The sequence below is a fragment of the Sphaeramia orbicularis genome, chromosome 5, assembly GCF_902148855.1.
Source record: "Sphaeramia orbicularis chromosome 5, fSphaOr1.1, whole genome shotgun sequence".
Taxonomy (NCBI): Eukaryota; Metazoa; Chordata; class Actinopteri; order Kurtiformes; family Apogonidae; genus Sphaeramia; species Sphaeramia orbicularis.
In genome coordinates, this window is record NC_043961.1 from 12,484,129 (window position 1) to 12,505,548 (window position 21,420).

The 21,420-nt window shown below is 39.5% G+C and overlaps 1 protein-coding gene across 1 annotated transcript in view; it reads right to left on the bottom strand.

Annotated features, from left to right (window-relative positions):
- Nucleotides 1-3,478: 3,478 nt before the first annotated feature.
- Nucleotides 3,479-21,420, bottom strand: part of foxp1b (forkhead box P1b) — a 155,559-nt gene continuing 137,617 nt past the window's right edge. Inside the window, 8 exon segments of the mRNA XM_030134624.1 lie at nt 3,479-7,540; nt 13,830-13,996; nt 14,198-14,267; nt 15,059-15,180; nt 16,953-17,054; nt 17,764-17,840; nt 17,933-17,980; nt 17,983-18,136. Coding sequence (XP_029990484.1) covers nt 7,396-7,540; nt 13,830-13,996; nt 14,198-14,267; nt 15,059-15,180; nt 16,953-17,054; nt 17,764-17,840; nt 17,933-17,980; nt 17,983-18,136 — 885 coding nt within the window. The 3' untranslated portion in view covers nt 3,479-7,395.

The following is a 21,420-nucleotide window of genomic DNA, read 5'->3' on the forward strand; positions in this document are numbered from 1 at the left end:
AAATATTAATCAATTTGTTACATGTTATAACATTTTATGACAAATACTTTGATCACTCATTAATGGGTTTGGGTCATTTTCTCTGATTACTACCTTGCAAATTGTAACATGTTCTGTTATTTTAACTCTTATGACATTAAATTAAATATTATCATCTTGGCCTTTATTTAATAAACACCCTAGAGCTACAACAGTTAACTGATTTATCATTTTGTCATGAAATGTAACTTTTATTAACATCTACTTTGGTCATTGATAGATTAGATTATAGATAGATCACATAGATCTGAGTCATGATTCTTTCTTTCTTTCTTTCTGATTTCTTTCTGATTTCTTTCTTTCTGATTTCGTTCTGTCTTTATTTTTCCCACATCTGAGCTACAACAATTACTTGATTCATCAACTAGTTGTGAACTTTACTCATTTTGTACATGACTTTGTGTCAATATGTTCTAGTTTCTTTACTCCTCTATGACAGTGAACTGAATATCTTTCACTTGCGGTTCAAATAGGATGTGTGATTGTCATCTTGGGATTTGAGCCCAAATGATTAACAAATTTATTTATTGTGATGTATAGATTTGTCTTTATTTATTAATTGAAAAAACAAAACAGTTGATTTTTTAATTTTTTTTAAAATTTTTTTCAAAACTCTTTTAAAACAGTCCAATTCCTTCCTCAAGTAAGACCTAAATGTTGACATTCTCCGTTTTTTTTTATTTTTTTTATTGATTTATTGATTTATTGTGCACATACAGGGTGGGGAAGCAAAATTTACAATATTTTGAGGCAGGGATTGAAAGACAGTGTATGACCAATTAGTTTATTGAAAGTCATGAGAATTTAAATCTTCAAATCATATTTTACTGCATTTCTAACGCTCTTGTTGTCTACCTCAAGCTCAGTTGCCATTTTTCTCCTGGATTTGGTTGGATCCTTTAGGATTTTGGATTTGAGAGCTTTAATAAAAGCTTTGGTACATTTTTTTGTTGCTTCCTCCACTTCCAGACTTTGTCGTAATAGTTTTGCTCATAGTCATTCTCTTCTTTCCATTATAAACAGTCTTTATGGACACTCCAACTATTTTTGAAATCTCCTTTGGTGTGACGAGTGCATTCAGCAAATCACACACTCTTGACGTTTGCTTTCCTGATTACTCATATGGGCAAAAGTTTCTGAAAAGGTATGGATAATAGTGTTAGGTATGATTATGACATCAATATATGTTTGGTTTCAAAACAACTGACGTAGTGCCTGCTGAGAAAAAACAACTAAATGTTCATTGTAAATTTTCCTTCCCCACCCTGTATATAACATTGATCATAGTCATAATGAAAAAGTAAAGGTGCAGGGAGAGGCAGAAAGCCTAAAATGGCTCGTTTTAAAGCCTCCACTTTATAAATACATAAACATTATAAAAGTTATGAGACTTCCATAGTCCATACACATTCAGAATTATTTTTTTTAATCCTATATTCCAGTAAAGTGTCAGTAATCTGTGTTTCATTTGTTTTGTTTTTTTTAATAGATGTTATCCTGGAATTTAAGAAAAAACGGACCTGAAGTGCAACCTGAGGTAGATAATTAACTGTTTTTTGTTGTTGTTGTTGTTTTTTTTTTACATTAATCTACATCTACTTCAATCATTGATCAGTAGTTTCCATGGCGTTGAGGTCAAGATTCTCCAATGCTAACATCTTACATTTCTTACCTCTGTACCTGTACAGTAAATGGAATATATACAGGGTGGGGAAGCAAAATTTACAATATTTTGAGGCAGGGATTGAAAGACAGTGTATGACCAATTAGTTTATTGAAAGTCATGAGAATTTATTTGCCACAAGAAAATGTACATAATAGAAAATGTTTTTATTCTATGTGTCCTCCTTCTTTCTCAATAACTGCCTTCACACGCTTCCTGAAACTTGCGCAAGTGTTCCTCAAATATTCGGGTGACAACTTCTCCCATTCTTCTTTAATAGTGTCTTCCAGACTTTCTCGTAATAGTTTTGCTCATAGTCATTCTCTTCTTTCCATTAGAAACAGTCTTTATGGACACTCCAACTATTTTTGAAATCTCCTTTGGTGTGACGAGTGCATTCAGCAAATCACACACTCTTTGACGTTTGCTTTCCTGATTACTCATATGGGCAAAAGTTTCTGAAAAGGTATGGATAATAGTGTTAGGTATGATTATGACATCAGTATATGTTTGGTTTCAAAACAACTGACGTAGTGCCTGCTGAGAAAAAACAACTAAATGTTCATTGTAAATTTTGCTTCCCCATCCTGTACAATAACGAACACAGTATCTATTTTCCCCCTTTTTTTATTTGTCAGATTGAGAAAAATTAGTCAACTGTTTAACTGATAAAATTATTAAAAATAAGGCAGAGTAATAGTGCATTTGTTTCCTTAAAACAGGCCTTTATTCTGTTATTGATCATACGTTCAACTCTAAAACTCGTAAATTCAGTTAAATGCGATTCTCAGACGTATAATCCACCTCGTGTTGTGATGTTTTAGTCGTGAACAGATGCAAGGAGAGACTTAAACCGATCTGAACAACCAGCATTTTATTGCATGTTTAGAATGCTCACGTCAGTCATCGCCACTGACTACAACAGAGTGGTCTGCATCCGACAGACGAGGAATGATGAGGAGGTTACAGACTGATGGAAGTGATGAGCAATAATATTCCTCTATAAAAAAAAAAAAAAAAACAGGAAAAAAGAAACTACAGAGTACATCTTCAAAGAAAAAAAAAAAAGAAGAAAAAGAAAGAAAAGCATGACAAGCTGCTGCGGGATGAGAGCACCGTGACAGCTCCTGGGCCCCCCCCCCCCCGCCCTATCCCCCCCATCCTCCCATCCTCCATCCTCCCCCACCATCTGGAAAAACAAAGTGATGTGAGAGAGAGAGAGAAGGAAGGGGGACAGAATGACAGCGGGCTGGATGGTTGGTGATGGATGAAACAATGGCGTTCTAGCTCGGGTGTACGGTCGTGTGTTGGTGTTCTGGGCCGAGCACAAGACCATCCGGTTCCAATCCGGTTCCGATCCGGTTCCGATCCGGTTCCGATCTGGTCCGACCTGTGCTCGGCTCAGCACGTCTTCCTGCTGTGCTTGGTTTTTGACTCATTTACAATGACCCCCGGAGATAAAAAATATAAATATTATCTTGATGCCCAAACAAAGAGTCCTAACTACAGCCGTGGATGACATGAATGTGAATGAAAATCTCAAAAAAAAAAAAAAAAAAAAAAAAAAAAAGACAGCATTTAACAATATTCTTTACATCTTGGCACTGCATATTTTTCTTCTTTTTCCTATTAATTTCATATAAAATATCATTAGATTGATACACCCTTATATTATTACTGACCACTTAAACCATATTTTCCCCTTTATCTCTGTGACCCTGGGATTAGTCATGCAAAGATATCTCCATCTTGTTGAGGAAATATACCTGTCTGCCCTTTTTTTTTTTTTTTTTTTTCTTCTTCTTCTTCTTCCTCCGAGCAGTTAATCTTTAACATACAGCCACAGAAGGCAGTGGTTGGACCATCAAAAGGAAGTATCAAAAAACAGCTTAACACAAAGAGGGAAAAAAATCTGTACAAAAATGCTTAGGTCAATGATAACAGAGAAAAGTCTGTTCTCTATATTACAGTTAAAATCCAAAATTGGGGATAATCTCCCCCTCAGCCTGCCCCTGCCCAGCTCACCCAGATGTCTGCGTGGATGATGGGATTTTTTTTTTTTTCTTTTCTTTTTTATAAAGCAAGGATTACTAAGTAAAATACATTTGCAGCACAGTTTGCTATTCCAATACATACAGCAGTTTTTCTCATAGCTATTTCATAGTTAATACAAAGCAGTCGCGATAAAGCAAACATCATAACACAAATGTATTTTCTGACTTAAAATAAAAAAAAAGAGAGAAATAGAGAGAGAGAGAGAGAAGGACAGGGAAAGACAAGAGGCTATACCGACATGTATGTACAACCTAATATGTTGAACGCCCTTAAAACAACCCATCGGAACATCAGTACAGACTTTTTGACAGGATGAACGATGCCACACACAGCTGGGTGATACTCAACGAAGAGAAAAAAAAAAAAAAGGCCTGAGGTTTGGATCAGTTTGGCAACAAAAAAGGATGAACCCCTTAAGATAAACAAGCTCAGATTCCATTTGAATATTTTTTTCGTGTGATATTTTCTCTCTACAGTTTTCCGACTACACATGCAAAGACATACAACTAAGTGCAACCGAGTGAAATGTTTGTCCTTTTTTTTTTCTTTCTTTCTGGTTTAATTGAATCATTCCCTATAGGTTTGAACTGAGGTATGCGTACTAACGTTTTTTTTTCTCATGCTGTTATCTTTAGTAATGTCAAGCTACACATGCTGAGAATGTCCTAATCTACCAGCGCTTTTTTTGCTCCTTTTTGGATACCAAACAAAACCAGCCAGAGACTGAGGTTTGTGGATGAGCTCGGCCCCTGTTCTCACGATCCTTAGCCCGGCTCTAACTGACCCATCCCACAGCTGCCTGGATATTAAATACATCTTCTGGAAACCACAGATTCACCCCCACCCACCCACCCACCCGCTCGCTCCAACTCTTATTTTCCTCATAATTTTAGTAAATGAGCAGTGAACTTAAACAAATAATAACAACAATAACTGCCATGAAGTACCTTGTACCCAGCTTATTAGTTGACAGGAGTGTTTTTTAATATAAAAAGTAATAAGTTGACAGAAACTAAACACAATCATAAAGTCTTGCCAATCTTAACAAAGAACAGCAGAGTCCCGTCAAGACGCTAAAAAACCCCTAAAAAGTGGCATACAATCATTAAAAAGGATACAAATGGATAAGGAATTAAAAAATAAAAAAAAAATAAAAGAAAGAAAAAGAGAAACATTGAATCACTGTGTGGTCCAGTTGAAGTAAAAGAATCCATTTCACATTGTTCTCTGCGAAAGCTTTCCCCATCAACTTTATCTACATGTACACAAATCTGCTCCTGACCAAAAAGCTCCCTTTTTTTTTTTTTTTCCGCTCACTGGCCCAAAGACAAAAGTTTCCCTAATTTGGTCATAATGTAGGCTGTAGACTGTTAGTCAGATAGCGCCTCCCGTTCACTTTTGGTCACTGCAAACATTAGTGCAGCTGTCTACCCAATACACCCACCCACCCTTTGGTTTTTAATTTAAAAAAAAAAAAAAGAATGAGGACACCAGTCTGAGGAGCACTTCCCTCGATTCGGAGCCTGCCATTGGCTCGACAGCTGCAGGTCGGACACATCAGCGTCCAATGAGAACGGAGGGGAGATTATTTGGCCTTATCTGCTATTGCATGGAACACGCAATGTCGACTTTGTAGTTTATCTTTGGTAGTCACACAACAAGATATTAAAACACATCAACAACTTAAAAAAAAAAAAGCATAATAATAAATAAAAAAAAAAAAAATTAAAAGTGGTTGATTGCAGTCTTGAAATTAATCGATCTACTACCAAAGCTGGAATTTTTTAAAAACTGCTCTGTGGCTGTGGATTCAATTATGGGTTTAACGCGACAATTATCGGCTTTTTTCTTGTATTTTTTTTTCCATTTTACTCTTTAATTTTTGGGCGTTGAGGTATCCACGGTGCTGTATGTTTGGGCCCGTACGATGGCTGCTAAAAAGGCTGGAATGTGCGATGTTCTGGTCTTATTATTGCAAGTCTTTTTTTTTTTTTTTTTTTTCCCTCGGTGAAAGAAAATGAGCGTTTCATCTGGTGTGCAATTATTAACACTCACTAAAAACTTTAAACTAGCCATGCGTGTGATACAAATAAAACCACAGGGAATGCACGTTTATCTCCGAGCACGGCCTCGACTGAATGAAATTACAGCGTGGATAAAAAAAAAAAAAAAAAAAAAAAGTCGACACATTTGATTAACAGTGACAGTTGTGTTCTGGAATCACAATTAGTTGGTCTAAATCATTATCTCGCCGGTACACACCTGACGTTTTCATTTTGCAGTAAAAAAAAAAAAAAGAAAGAACACCCAGAACTTGTAAGTGATCAAGAAATTGTGTTGCAGCTCAACATGCTCTGCCGTGTGGGGCTGTTTTAAAGTATAATTTCATAAGGATAAATCATAACCTGCATGATTTCTCTGTCATTCATTCGCATCTTAAATTAAACTTCATTGATGCGTGGAGAGAGCCTTCATTATGAGTAGTGCATTGCCAATGGACTTCACGAGCAGGAGGAGGAAGAGGAGGAGGAGGAGGAGGAGGGGTGAGGTGGCGGCTACATGTCAGTGGTGATTTTTAATTTTTTTTTTTTTCTAGTTGTCGAAGATCGTGGAATAAATGACAGAAAAATACTACTTGGTATCTGACATTCGGCTTCATGAGTATGTTTTAAAGAACATGAGAGGAAATCATAAACATTCATCATCAAGTGCTGACCACAGAATCTCCACAGCATGGGCATGAGGTCTGATCAGTTTCAAAGAAAAAAAACAATAACAACAAAAAACAAAAGGTGTCAATAACAGCATGAATGACAGAAAAGACACATTATGTGGATATTTTATCGTCTATTAGCCCCAAAAGAATGCACCCAAAGAACAAACAAACAAAAAAAAAAACAACAAAAAAAACAGCCAAACATAACATCCCTCCCACCCAAGATGGAAACCAATGAAAAGTGTTGAAGGCAGTGACAATGAACAGAAGTCCGCACTCGCTCTCCCTCACACACACATACATATACACACACATACGCACACAAGCGTGGTGTAAATTAAACGTCAGTCATTTTTCTCTCTCTTGAGTTTGTGGTCAGATGTGTGTGTCTGGAGGAGGGGGAGGAAGAGGAGGGGTAGGGGAGACACACAACCCCTCTGCAGTCCATCCGTCCGTCCATCTGTCCGTCCGTCCGTCCGAAGGCTGCACGGCGAGGGGATCCCAAAACTCCTGACCACGTACCAAAACAAGTCCGTCCGACACATGTAGAAACGTCGCTTTTTAAGCTCGACTTAAATCAAAAGTAGAAAGTAATCGAGAAAAAACCCCCAAACCCTCACACGGGCCGTCATTTTTTGTCTGTGTGTGTTCTCGCTATGTAACGTAATGGCACTAAAAAGTTTTACTTGGAGACATTTGAGAGCTGTCATCAGTGGCTGAGACTGCAGTTCAGTGTTTGTTATCTGCGGAGCGTTTTTTTTTTTTTTTTCTTTTTGTGTTTTTCTTGTGTTTTGTTTTTTTTTTTTCTTTTCAGTCTCCCAGATGACCAAAGACTGCTTCTGCCTCTGAGGCGGCAAGGAGGAGGAGGAGGAGGAAGAGGAGGGTGGTGGCGGCGGCGGTGGTGGCGACCACCCCCGGACCTTTACAGCATGTCGTCGTGGCCCTGGTCGTCGTCGTAATCTCTGTGGTGGTCGAAGTCCGGACTGTGGTTGGCGGTCGTTACCAGGGAGAGGGGCCCTTCGTGGTCTTCGGGATCCAGTGGTTCCTCCTTAACGCTGATGTGATGCCTTCAGGAACACACAAAAAATACAGGCATTAGAGGTGTGTGATACTGGCACAAACTGACATTAAAGCACATCAGTCAATCATATTGTATTTAGTCGCAGAAAACATTATTAGACCATCAAAAAACAATGGTTATGCAATCAAGTACTAACTCCTGTGTGTATCATGTGACTAAAACAGACAGAAAAGAAAACATGGAATGTGTAAAAGCACTGTTTTTGTCAGTACAATGCCATAGATATTGATGTAAGAACTTAAAGGTAGGGTAGGAGATGTTTTCCTGAAGTATTTTGTACTATATTGCTTAAAATCCCCCTCACACCCTGATTACAACCAATTAATTAAATGCTCTAACACAAAAATAAAAAAAATTTTAGTCACCTGTGGAACGGACAGGACTGAAAAAAACACCATCCAATCATTTTAACCCACCCATCGAAATGATTGAATGGTAACATGTCAATCAAAATCAACTGCCATTGGTCCCTCCCCCCTCTGCAAGTACAACTCTAGAGGCGTGGCTTTGGGGGGGAAGTCTGAAGAAAGGGGTTTGGACTTTTGAATTGTGTATTTTCAAAATGTAGCTTGCTCAAATTATTTTTCCAGGATCTCCTACTCTACCCTAAGTGATTTTGGTTATTATCAAGAAAACCGTGGAAAATGGATAGATATCAGCTCTGAAATTAAACTACTATGAGCCATTTTTGTTATTATTATATTTGTCCAAACAAATGTACCTTTAGTTGTACCAGGCATTAAAATGAACAAGAAATTGAAGAAAACAAGGGTGGTCTAATAATTTTTTCCACAACTGTAGATAGCACCCCATCATAACAAAGTTATCTGATGACACTTTACATTTAGAACTGGTCAAACCAGACTCTTAAGCCAAAAAGATTGTGTACTGCAGATGTTTTTTCTGCAGTACACAATACAGTACTGCGCAAAACTTCTAGGTTTGTTGGTTTAGTAAAGTTCTTCAGACAAAATGAGATTTATGGCATTAATTTTCTGGTGTTTTATACCAGCAACAAATTGATGAAAAATAAGCAAAATGAGCCACAAATAAAAAAAAATTAACATTGAGCAAAAATGACCAGAAATAATCAACTAAATTAACAAAATAACCCAAAATTGAGCAAAAAATAATAAACTAACAGACCAAATCAATAAAAATAAACAAAATAGTCAACAAATGTAACAAAATTAACAAAATAATCAACAAAATACTACATTACAACACACATTATGTTTGTTGGTTTAGTAAAGTTCTAATGACCACACACAGTATTTTGCATACGTCCTTTTGTTTCACACAATATGATATTTATGACCTTATTTTTCTTCAATTTGTTACTGGAAGAAAATATCAGAAAAATGAGCTCAAAAAAAAAAAAAAAAAAAAAAAAAATCATGAAGCAAAAATGAACAAAAGTAATCAACAAAATCAAAAATATATAAAATGACAAACCAAACGAATGGAATTAAACAAAACAGTCAACAAATGTAACAAAAATGGACAAAATAACCAACAAAATAAACAAAATAAACAAAAGTCTTTGTGGTTTATTGCAGTTCTAATGTCCACACATATGCATTTGTCTGTGTATTTAGATCCAATCTGATATATGTGAAGTATGAACAGCAGGAAAAACTACAGTTTCAGGGTAAAAACAGCTTCTATAAACCAAAGGGGTCATATTTACTGTGACCTCCCTTTGTATTTAACATGTCTTTAACCCTTTAGTTCAGAAAATGTGAGATTTATGGCATTAATTTTCTAATGTTTTACACTAGGTTTCAATTCAACTCATGTCAGATGTTTGTAATTGTTTGTGCTTCTTATCCTGGGGTCAGAGGTCATATTAAATAGTGACTTTTAACTTTATAGCACTTTTAGTTAATTTTTTTGAGTCTTTTAAGGCTGTGCACATATTTCCTGTATTTCTATTTGTTATATCTGAGGAAAAGAGAATAAGAAATAAATACGTACGATTATTTCAACCCTGAACTTAGACTTTTCCACAGACTGCATACTGAAAACAAAAAAGCAAGAATTTAGACTAGGTGACTTGAATGGCTCTATTTGGACAGAGCTGATGACTCTGGAATGACTGGAATGACTTTGGATTTGGAGTAAAATGACTTATTTCTAAAACCCTTCTTATAACTTTCATGCCGGACAATTAAAACTACCTTTCCTGTAGCTGAATTAATTCCATAAATGTTTTCTTTTTACGGTTTTTTGCCTGTTTTTTGCTCTTTTTCAGGTTGTAGTTGATGAGTACCAGGGGCTACATCTGCTTCGTCTGTCTGAGAAATGGATCAAGAATGATTTGGATTGGTGGTTTCAACACAGAACCTGCACTGGCAACAACTTCTGTGAATCAAACAATCTGGAACTAATGATGGTAAGGCTGCACAAAACCATAAAGCCAATAATCAGGATACAATCTTATTTTGGGATAAATATAATAATTCTCATAACTTTTCCTTTTGTCCTTAGTTTATTTTGTTTTCTTTGTGCACTACACATAATAAATTGTTTAGTCTTGTTGTTTTATGTAATTTTATGAAAGCTTATTTGGATTTTGAACAAATAATTTATCATTTCATCAGTTCTGGATGTTCTTCTGCTTGATTTCTAGCATAAACTGCAGGTTTTTCCTCATGTTCTAAACATAAAAAAAAGTTTACAACTACACATCTGGTTTCTTCAACTTTGACTCAGGACCAAAAACCTGCTGTTAAACTGTAAATAAATAAAGAATTGACATTTATTGTGATGGATGTGAAAATATTTATCATAACATTCTTCAGAATCATATTTACGGCCTTGTAAGTAAACAGGATTCATATTACTAGGAATTTGGGTCAGTGGTTTGGTGCAAACACGGAACATGCAGTAAGTGAGAAGTAAAAAAAAAAAAGAACTAAATAAACAAGTAAGAGAGTTATACTGGACTATCAAATTTTTCAAAATATACAGTATACAATGTAGACAAAATGAACAGGTTTGAGTGAGGTACAAGAGTACACTGGAAAAATCCAAATCTTACCAAGTGTATTTTTCTCATTTCCAGTCAAAATCTCTCATCACACTTAAAATTAGACATAATCACCTAAAGAGTAACTTTTCAGTGAGATATAAAAACTTATTTTTAGACAATAGATCTTGAAAATCTTATTTCAAGAAACCTTACAATGATAATTTTCACTATTTTTTTTGCTTAATTCAAGATTTTTTTGCTTAATTCAAGCCTAAAGAAAATCTGCCAATGGAAAATTATCTTGATAAGATTTGTTGAAATAAGATTTTCAAGATCTATTGTCTAAAAATAAGTTCCTATATCTCACTGAAAAGTTACTCTTTAGGTGAACATGTCCTTTTTTAAGTGTGATGAGATATTTTGATTAGAAATGAGAAAAATACACTTAGTAAAAATTTTTTTTTTTCCAGCGTACCGGTTATGGTTCTGTGCAAATAGTGCAAGTGCTGTATCTATCAGTACTCCTCATGTAGATTGGATGTAAAGTCAGAACCGTGTGAGTTTTTCTTTTTGTCACAAAAAAAAAAAAAAAAATCTTTGTAAAAGTCCTTGTACGTGTAAAACAGCGCAGTGACGATGCAGAAAAAAAACTCTACATTATACTGTGTAGCCCTGAGCTTCACTCCAGTAAACTTTCTTGAATCCTTTTTTTTAATAACCTTTCACACTTGCAGGCACAAAGTGATACAGACCTGTGCTGATTCTGTTTATAAAAAGGAAACAGGGGAACAAAAACAAATGTCTGGCTTCAATGAGACTGTGAGTGGGGGCCTCACTGGTACTGATGATAATTTCAGCTTTCTTTTGAGGTATTCCAATCCCGGCAAAGCTGCAGGCTTTTTATTTTCATGGCAACCGACAACAGGGTATTCACTTAGAATTGATAAATGAGGAAGATTAACAACGTGAGACGAGGATAGGAGAGAATGGACTCTGCGGAGAGAGTAGGCTGCCGTTGTCAGCCTCCTGGTGGCGGAGGATCAGCGGCGCGCTGTGTGTTCCCCTTCCTGCTCGTTAACATGCACAACCTGCGAGGCGGGTCTCCAGAGGACGACCCCGAGCCGGCTTCTATCATTAATCAACTTCAAGCAAACACAGCGACCAGACACCGGCATACATGCTTTAAACTCCAGAATTAATGCATATTTTCAACCAAGTGTCAATAAGGGAAGAAAAGCGCTGGCAGGGAAGGCGTGCGTGGAGAGCAGCAGCGGCGCACTCGGCACAACACTGTGATAAGAAACAGAGCCCTTATGAGAATAATAACGCTGTCACTTGTAAACAAGGCAAAAACATGAGCCCCCCCAGCTCACAGCCTGGGCAAAAGAGCCACTAAAGAGATGAGATCTGCCAAATTTCTCATTACAGAAACAGAGCAGGAATAAAGCGCAGGGAGAGACGAGGCCTGGCTGTGGCAGACAGGAAGAGAGAGGGAGGAAAAAAAACAAAAACATTATGAGCAGCTGCAGGGGACTCGCCGCTCTAACCCGCGGTGCCAGGCTGCTGTAGTGGAGGTAGAGCGGTGTCAGGATGAGGCACCGGGCTCATTTACTACAACAACAAGGGACAACTGGCACATTCTTCATCACACAAGCCCCTCATTTGATTTATTCACACCAGGATGTCTTGTGTGATTTGCAACTATTGTGATGGAGACGCTCATATGCTAATGAGCTGACATATTTTGGTGTAAATTATAAAAAGGGGGAAAAAGTAAAGTCAGCTTTTCTATCATTTTCACATCAAAGTAACTCCACAAGTCGCGTTGCCTCAGGTCTGACTCTGTGGCTGCAGGGCAGACATGAAATTGTTATTATTATGCTATTGAACTGCATGCTGATTCTACACTTTGCTTATAATTAGCCTTCTCTGGATACCTGATTCTCGTCTGGTTGTTTAAGAGAAGTGCTGCGGTTTGTGCACAGCGTTACAAAGCTGGATCCTGTCAAACCGCACCGCACGCTGGCACATGTGGAAAACACATGTTACTCTGTGAACAAAACCGTGATGAACTATTTAGAACAGCCAAAGCATGATAGTGATATATTTACTCGTGTTAGTTTACAGCTCAGCAAAGGGAGGTTTCCAGGGATGGAACATAAAGTTAAGTGCTACTGTATATAACATTTAACGGCATGAAACACCGGGTAGGTTTTGTTAATAAGAGAAAAAAAAGTTCTTTAAAAGCTAAAGAAAACAGATTTAACTCATTTTGTACTTGCATAAAGCTTACACACATAATTATGGAAAAAGAGTGTGAGCTCTATCAGCCTAAAGATAGAAGCAGAGGGGCAAAGGGAGAAGCAGGCTGCCTTTAGGCCAGCACACCCATCCTGTCTCTGCCTTTCCTGTTCCACAGCCACGCTCAGAGCTATGTTCACAGTGATTAGGGATGGCACTTCCCTCCATTTGGCCAGGAGCTCATTACTGCACCTTTTTTGTTTTCAGGCAGAATTTCCCCCAAGCTCAGACATTTCAGGAGGCCATCCCCGAGTCTACCCGATGCTGCCTGCGCATCGGTGGTCTGCCCCCACATCTGGAAACGATGCAGCGTGTGCTGTATTATTTTAGGCTTCAAACAACTTAGCAGACGCTCCTATACAACAAGTGAATGGGGAGCTGCGGTTTCCAGGCCGACCGCAACTTTCCTACATGAGAATCTTGGATGATGTCCTCCAGACTAATTATGCTTTTGTGTTGTTTTGCTTTCAGCGGCTCAGAGGCGTTTTCTGAATGTGTTGCCGCTCATGTTTCGTTGTGTCAAAGCCAACCGCTCTATCACTTTGTGTTCTGGCATTTTGTAAATATTTTAACGAACTGGAATCCTGATTATGCCGGGATTCAGAAAGACAGACAGCAGGACACATCAAGGAGAGTTCATAAACTTGCTGTTGAAATAACAGAGAGGCTCCGGTCTGGTGGTGGAAGCTTCGAAAAGGTGGAGTTTCCTTTTCTACAGGGAGGCCAGCCACAGCTCTGGCCGTGACCCCACACACCAGTCCAATATCATCGCTCCATACTTTATTTATTGTTCTCTCTGGCATTGTTTCCTTTTCATCTATGACGTGCTGTAAAATTACCTGTCATTAGTCAGGCTAGGTGGGCATTTCAGGGAGTTATTTTTTGTTTTAAGTCTATTTGCAGTGCTGCTGTTTCACTGGAGTAAGCAGCTGAAACTCTTTTCTCGTCCTCCCCTCTTTTAGACAGACTGTGGTGGAGGTACTGAGCGTGTGCGACTCACATAGCTGGCAGGGGCGAGCGTCCCGGGCTGCTGTCACTGCCGTTGCTGTTTCCATGGTCCATCGCTCCATTCATCTCCTCACGGATGGCGTTGGCCAGGGAGTTGAGGGTGGGACTTCCAATGGAAGCAGTAGTGTATAGAGGTATGTTGTTTTCTGCCATTGAAGCCTGAAAAGCAAAGCCCGAAGCATTAAATGTGAAACGGAAGAGAGTTGTCAGCACTTTCTTAGTTGCCCATCACTCTTTTCATACCGGTACATCCCCCTCCAAAACAAAGACGAGGTGACTGGGCATATGAGATGGAGAGGTTTTTTTTTTCCTTAAGAGCTCTGTATGTGGAGTGAAGTCTAATTTCTTATTTTCTTTCACCTGGAAGGCAGCAGAGAGGGTCGGACCATAGCCCAAGCTGGTCTGAATGTTCTTCACTAAGGCTGGACTTCTGCAAACAGAAAAATTCAATTACAACCACAGACTCATGTCTCATCTCCAGTATTATATTTCATAAAAGGAAATCAATGCACTTTGTATAAGAACATAATACATTTACTGGTGTAGTAATGTGCATAATAAGACTAAAGTTCTAAGATGTTCAATCACTTGACAATACCACACAACTATCTTCAACACTTTGCATTTCATAGGAAAGAAGAATGTGAAAGCATGATGGATGGCAGGCTAAACACAAAAAGCATGATGGCAACACTGAAGGGGGGGGTCATGCAGGAGGGGCTCAGCCTTCTGGCGGAAGTGCTTACTGTACGAGCAGCTCGTCAAAGTTCTCGTCAGCGACGTATTTCCGAGGGCGGCCTCGCTGTATGTGGCGGCCGCGCTTAAACTCCTCATCATCAACAGTCCAAAAGGACCCAAACTCATCCTCTACTCTCACAAAGCACTTATGCAGTGAAAGGTTGGTGCGAATGGCACCCTGGGAAAAGCAAACCACCAGGCACAGCCAGATGCAGATGCAGTGATTGACAGGACAGAGGACGGACACACAGACAGACAGACAGAGGGAGGAGGGAGAGGTTGAGGATCAAAATGAAAATAAGCCATTGTGGGTTATGAAGCATCACCAAACGCCTTCTGAAAGCATGAAGGGGAGGCACGCCAAAGCAAGCAGGGACTTTGGGCGTTATGGCAAACAGACAATGAGATGGAGCAGCGGCACCAACTTCCTGTCATCAGTCGGCGATGAGACACACATGAGCCCGGGCTGGAGGACAGACCTACCCACTGATCTTTTGAGGCCGTCTCTTTTGGAACTCTAGTTCGTCGACTGTCCACACAGCCCCTTTTACGTTTTCTACTCGCACAAAACACTTGTGAAGACTAAGATTATGCCGGACTGCATTCTGCAGTTGGTGTAAAAAAAAACACAAGAGAGGAAAAAATACACTATCAGAACAGTAAACATGACTGCATTGGGAAAAAAAACTTAATTTCAAAGGAGAAATATTTTGACAGGCACTGGATGAAACCTGAATGAAAACAATAAATAATCTGGGACTGTTATTGGCAGTGATACGCCTTAAGTTTCAGATGACTTAAACAACATATAAATATTTCTTCGTTTCCATGGTGATGGCCTTGCACTAATGACATTCTTTTTTCTTTTTTTTTTCTTTACATCATTCACATTCATTTGCTGTACTTTCTGATTGTTTTCAAATAAAAATGAATATTTTCAAAGAATAAAAACCTTGTGGTCATTGTGAAGTTATGAAGTGGCACTTTCTACTACTGTTAAAAGAATAGGAACCAAGTCTATAAAGTTCAAGTACATTTCTCAAGTTCAAGGTAGAAATACAGGCTACACAGTAAATAAACTAATGCTTTTGATGTAGTAAGTATTCATACTATTTCAACAGTTCTTGGGAGTAAACTGGCTGATTATTATTTATAAAACTATAAGAGTTTAATAACAGTTGTCAACTTGTTTACAGGTTTTACTTGATGAAACTCCACAATAATTTAACTTCTAGCGCACAACATTATTGACCACTTAATGACTCGTTCTTTTAATAATTCATTCTTTCTTTTATTTTTTGAGCTGATTAAGAAAGTGAATTTCCCCCTGGGATCAATAAAGTATCTGTAACTTTTCAGTCAGTATAAGCCAAATACACTGAGGTGTGATTTTGTCTGTAGAGGTCACGACTGATAAGGTGATAAAAATTACATTGAAAACACTTATTATTTTTAGTCTAAAAGTGGATACTAATAGCCCTCTTGTTAGTGCAGATAAATCAGAGGTTCATCTTAAATCACTTTGGAATCAGTGGGAAAGTTTTGCTACAGGACAGATGGTGAGTGTTGGTGTTTAGAATGTTTAGTATGTTTGTAGGGTCAAAACACAGTATTCAAAATCTCTCTGACGGGACATTTTAGAGACAATTTGATAGATTACTGTTGCTAAATGACCCATAGTTCCACTTTTAAATTCATTTTTGCTTTAGTTGGACTATAAGGGATTATCCAAAACAAGAAGCTACTTTATATTGAAATAAATGTTGGAATGGCAATCAATTAAAGTTCGCTCTCTGACAGGACATTACTGTGTTTTGACCCTGTGGAACGCCTGATTATGTGTCTGGTCTCATTGTACTTCATGTGTAAAATCAGCCACTAAACAGAGGCCTTTAGTCCATTCCTGATTGTGTTTGTTCTCTTCTGTAGCTGCGGTCGGTTTTGTTTCTCCAGGTTGTTGTTCTGTTTGAGGTGTGTGCGCGTTTGTGAGTTTGTGGCCTGGTGGAAAACACAGTGTTCCTTCTGAAGTGAGCAGACGGGGCTCAGCCAGGAGTCACTGGCAGAACACTGCAAAGTTAAAACTAATGCCACCCACCATCAGAACATCCCAACATTTTACTGGGGTCATTTTTTTTTTACTTTTCTTCCCTTTCCTTCTCTGCCTCTTTTTCTTTTTCGTTTGCTCTGTGGTTTTTATGTTTGTTTAAAGGGTGGTTCATTTGGACAGAAGAAGAGGGGTATTGTTGTGCATTTGGCTAAAGGTTCATTTATAAAGGTAATATGCCTGGCTATCATTTAATTCCACCTAACATCAACACAAGGTCTCCGTCTTTTCTGTCGCTGCTTTAAAAGAAGTCGGTAGGAACAGAAATATTACCTTCCACGTCGCTGCGTTGCGCCTAAAATATGCAAACATTCGTGTGAACCAGTTGTAGATTTCATTTAGTGTTAGCTGCTTTTCTGGAGATTCGAGGATTGCCTGGATGAGGAAAAGTGACAGAAACAAACATTTACAATTTTGCAGCCTTCACAAAATGATCAATAATTCACACAGGGCATGCAGGTTTGGGTGTGTTGAGGAAAACACTGACACAACGAAGAGAGTGAGAGAGAGAGAGAGAGAGACGGTCTACATGAGTTCCTCACTGTGTTTCTGGAGGAAAAGTCTCTGCACTTTTCATTCTAAACGGCAGATTTGAATATATTTTCTTTTGTGGGTATAAATGAAGGGCAAGCGAAAACATTTCTCAGGCAGATTACAGGGCAGCAATTATGGCCGGCTCAGATTAATTCCTGAGATCCCAGATTACTGAGGCCGAGCGATAATTGACTGGCCATCTTAAAACAGGTTCATCCCTACTGTTGTGTGAAATGAATTTGGTTATAATCACAGCCACTGAAATGCTTAATCAAATGCAATTGTCATATGTGGCTGTTTTTTTTTTTGGATCCCGTACGCATTCTTGCACTCATTTGAAGATTTTTAATCTGCTTCTGTGTAAATTGTATTTGAAATTTAACAAGAAATGAGAGGACGAAAAAGAAAAAAAAAAGCACATCCGCAATGAGTTTGTGCCCCTCTAAATAGCTGGGTGTACATCTGCTATATTTCATGCTATGAGGAGGCAGGATGGCGTTTATTAAGCAGAATAAATGGTTTGAAAGCAGCAGGCATAAGTCATCCTTACCTGTCTTATTAGTGAGGCGTATGTGAACGGCGGTCTAACGTCTGCATTCATGTAAAACTCTTTGTTCTGACTGAGATCTACACAGAGGGATAAAAGAAAAACACTGGAGGTGGTTATATGTTCTACAGATTTGTTTGCTGGTGCATGTGACTGTAGGAGCCCATCGTACCTGGAGAAATGGGCATGTTGTACTTTTCCGAGTAGCGCCGTCGCATGGGCCCACACTGTGGAGGCTGTTGGCTGTGATGACAGAGTGGGTCTGGGATAGGGGCGTGAGCGGCGTCGTGGGCGTGGTCGGGGTCTGGGGCATGCTCAGTGGAGGAGACGCCTCCGGGGCCGACTTGGACAATGTGACGTTGGACACCAGGTTGAGCTGAGGGGACAGACAGACAGACAGGAGCTGGGTTAGTGGTGTAATTACCCCTGTGTCTCTGCAGCCTCATTGTCTATGCATATCTCTTGTCTAATTGCGGCCGGGCCCTGTGATGATCCACGAACGTCCGTTAAATGTTTGGAAAACAAGCCCAGAGCCCGACTCCTCCGCTCTGCACCTCCTTTATTCTTCGTGCTCTGCTCTGCCCTCCCTCCCTTTCTCGCCGTGGTGTCAGGACCATTCCCAGCTTTCTGTTTCAGCGCCTTTGTTTAATCTTTTGTCCCCCTTGTCCTGTTTGAACAACACACCCCCACCTCGTCCACCCCACTCTGGGGCTGCAGCATGGCGAGCGATGAGGGCTGAGAAGGAAAAGGGAAGATGGGCAGTCCAAACAGCTCTGAAAAATGATAGTGTGATTCTCACCTACCGCTGAGCCGCCCCGCTAATAAGGCAGCCAGAGGAAGAAGCCAATCTGGGCTAATTACAAGCTGAAATTGTATTGTGAGGACTCTAATTAGAAGCTGCTTATGGAGGTGATCTGATGATTAACTACTGTATCTGACTGACCTCTATCATCAGGGCCATGATGGCCACGGCAAACATGGCCCCATAGTTCTGCTTTTCATGAAAAGACATATGCAGAGAATATTTATTTTTTGCACTGAGGCCTGTGTGCATTAAAGGGAAAGAGGAGGGATTTAAGTAATAATGGCTACAAGGTAAACTAATTATGGCAAGTGCTCCAAAGGTATAGCATGGCTTCCAGAAGCTGCAGTGGCTCCAAGCCAAGTGCCAGGCCTCCATCCTGGAGCAGCAGTCAAGTGGAAAATTCTAGCCTGACCCCGTGTTCCAGCTATTAATTGGCAGGAAAACTAATGACACATATACATATTCCCACAAAATTGTTCTAATTGCTAATTTGCCGAAGGAGGCCAGTTTCCAAATTAAACATGACTCCAGTGTGAGAAAAAGAAAGAAGAGGAGGAAGAGGAAAAAGGAAAGGCAGAGGACAGAAGAGACTGCACAACATGGCGAGGGAGGAGAAGAGGAAGGTGTGGGTGAGACTCATCTCATCTTTGACATCATTTGTTGCAGCCGAGGCATCAGATGTCTGATTTGAGCTGATAACGGTGGAGACATGACGGATGGAGTGAAGACAGACAGGTGAAAGTGACTGAAAGACTCAAGCACATTGGCTAAATTCAAACCATTTTCCTATTTATTTTCCTTTTTAGGCCTTAATGTCGTCACTAACATCACTGACACTTGTATTTTCTGATAACAGACAAGTGTCCAACTTCTCACAATGTCTATTTATGTTCCAGATGCTGAACTCTGGCTTTTGGCTCAGCCTGCCCAATAATTTGGATTACTGCTGGGATGCATAAATGTAGACTACATCCTCACCAACAGTAGCAGAGAACATGTTATTCTAAATCATGAGCAAAATAAATCACACTTGGGTTTGTGTGTTTCTGACACAATGCTATCAATAGAATGGGGCTGTGGTGTTGACTTCTCTTCCTGTGGATTAGCAGGCTTTGTTTCATGTTTCATCCATATTCCCTGGCCATAAACACAGAGAGGCTTCAACATAGGCCAGACAGGCTGGTAATAGCCTTGCCTTTGTTTGCCTCACCATTTGGGCTCACTCCAGTGCCTAGACAAAATGAGACTTCAGACTGAAATTAATTAAATGGTAATTGGTGATCTAATTATACTGGCTTTGACTCGGCGAGCTGCTAAAGAAAATAAACAAAAAGTCCCTCCTTAATTATGTATGGCGTAAAAGGTCAGATTTCTGACAAGAATGCTTAGTGACACCGAGTGCAGACACCCACCCACACACACTGAGGCAAACAAACACACACACACACACACACACACACACACACACACACACACACACACACACACACACACAGGCAGGCTTCGTAATGTGGCATGTTTTGTTTTGATCCTCCCTCCTCCCTGTTCACCTCAAAGGAATAAAATGAATCCTATTCATTTGACATTGTGCATGCACAGTATCAGTTTGTTTGCCTTTAATTATAACTAAATGTAAACCAGTAAATTCATCTGAGCTACTTTTCTGTGACAGTTGGCTACTTATACATTTCTTAATCATATGCACCAGCACAGAGCAGCAGAAAATGTAACTAGCAATTACTGAAAAGGCACAATTGTTTCTTCAGACTGGTTAAATCTCCTGTCAGCACTGACTTTCATTCTGGGAGGTTTTCTCTTTTTTCTGTGTGCTCTGTTTTTTTGGAGGCCAGCTCTGACGCTGCGTCTCCATCAGGCCTCGGCGGGGCCACGGGCCCTGACCTGTGGAAGTCCACCACTCACCCGACCGAAGCCAGACGTATTTATCATAGCGTTTCATAGCAGCCAGCAGCGAGCGGAGCGGCTCTGAGAATGGGAGTCTATTTATTTGAATAAAAATCCCGGCTTGCCCCCTTGAGAGTGTTAACGCTGAGCACTGACACAGCCATTCTCACAGGCCCCGCGGAGAGAAGAGAGGTAGCGAACTCAAGATGCTATCTGCCGCCCCTACCACTTTTCATATACAAATGTCCCTGTGTCAGAGCCCTCATTTTGCACTCTAATCTACACAATCAGTGTGTGTGACACAGGCACAGCTTTAACAGACAGCCTATTGTCGTTCGACATCTCCAGGCGCTTTATGTTGACTGGCCACGCTGTGTGAAGCGCACATGCAGCCTCTGCATGTCAATGGCCTCCTCTGACTGTAAATAAATGATCCAGGCTGCACAGTGTGTTGTGAGGCAGGGGTTCCTGCATGTATGAAGTGCATTTGTGTGTATGTGATTTCAGATTCACACCCTGCAGTAAAATGATCTGTGCACATTTGGTTCAGTGAATGAACTGTCATACAGACTGAAATATGATGCTGAGGCCCCTTCTTAAACATGACAAAATAGTGCAGACACTTAAATGCCATATGTTAGGCCCCCACCCCTATAGGATAAGGATTAAGCAGTGGGCTTTATAGCATGGCGTATATTAAGAGTGATAAGCATGATCTTTTCAATGTGTCACGAAGACTATAAATTGTTCTGCTGTTATGTATTTTTTCCAAAATGATTGTTCACCTGCAGCAAATTCTGGAAAATCAGCTGAATATCACCAAAAATCATACATTTCTTTTACTTTTTTATTATAACTGACCTTTGTGTTAAGGGCCATCTTAGGAACAGTACAGGAACAAATTACGGCTCTAATCAAACTAATTCTACAACATTTAAACCGAATTATTAAGC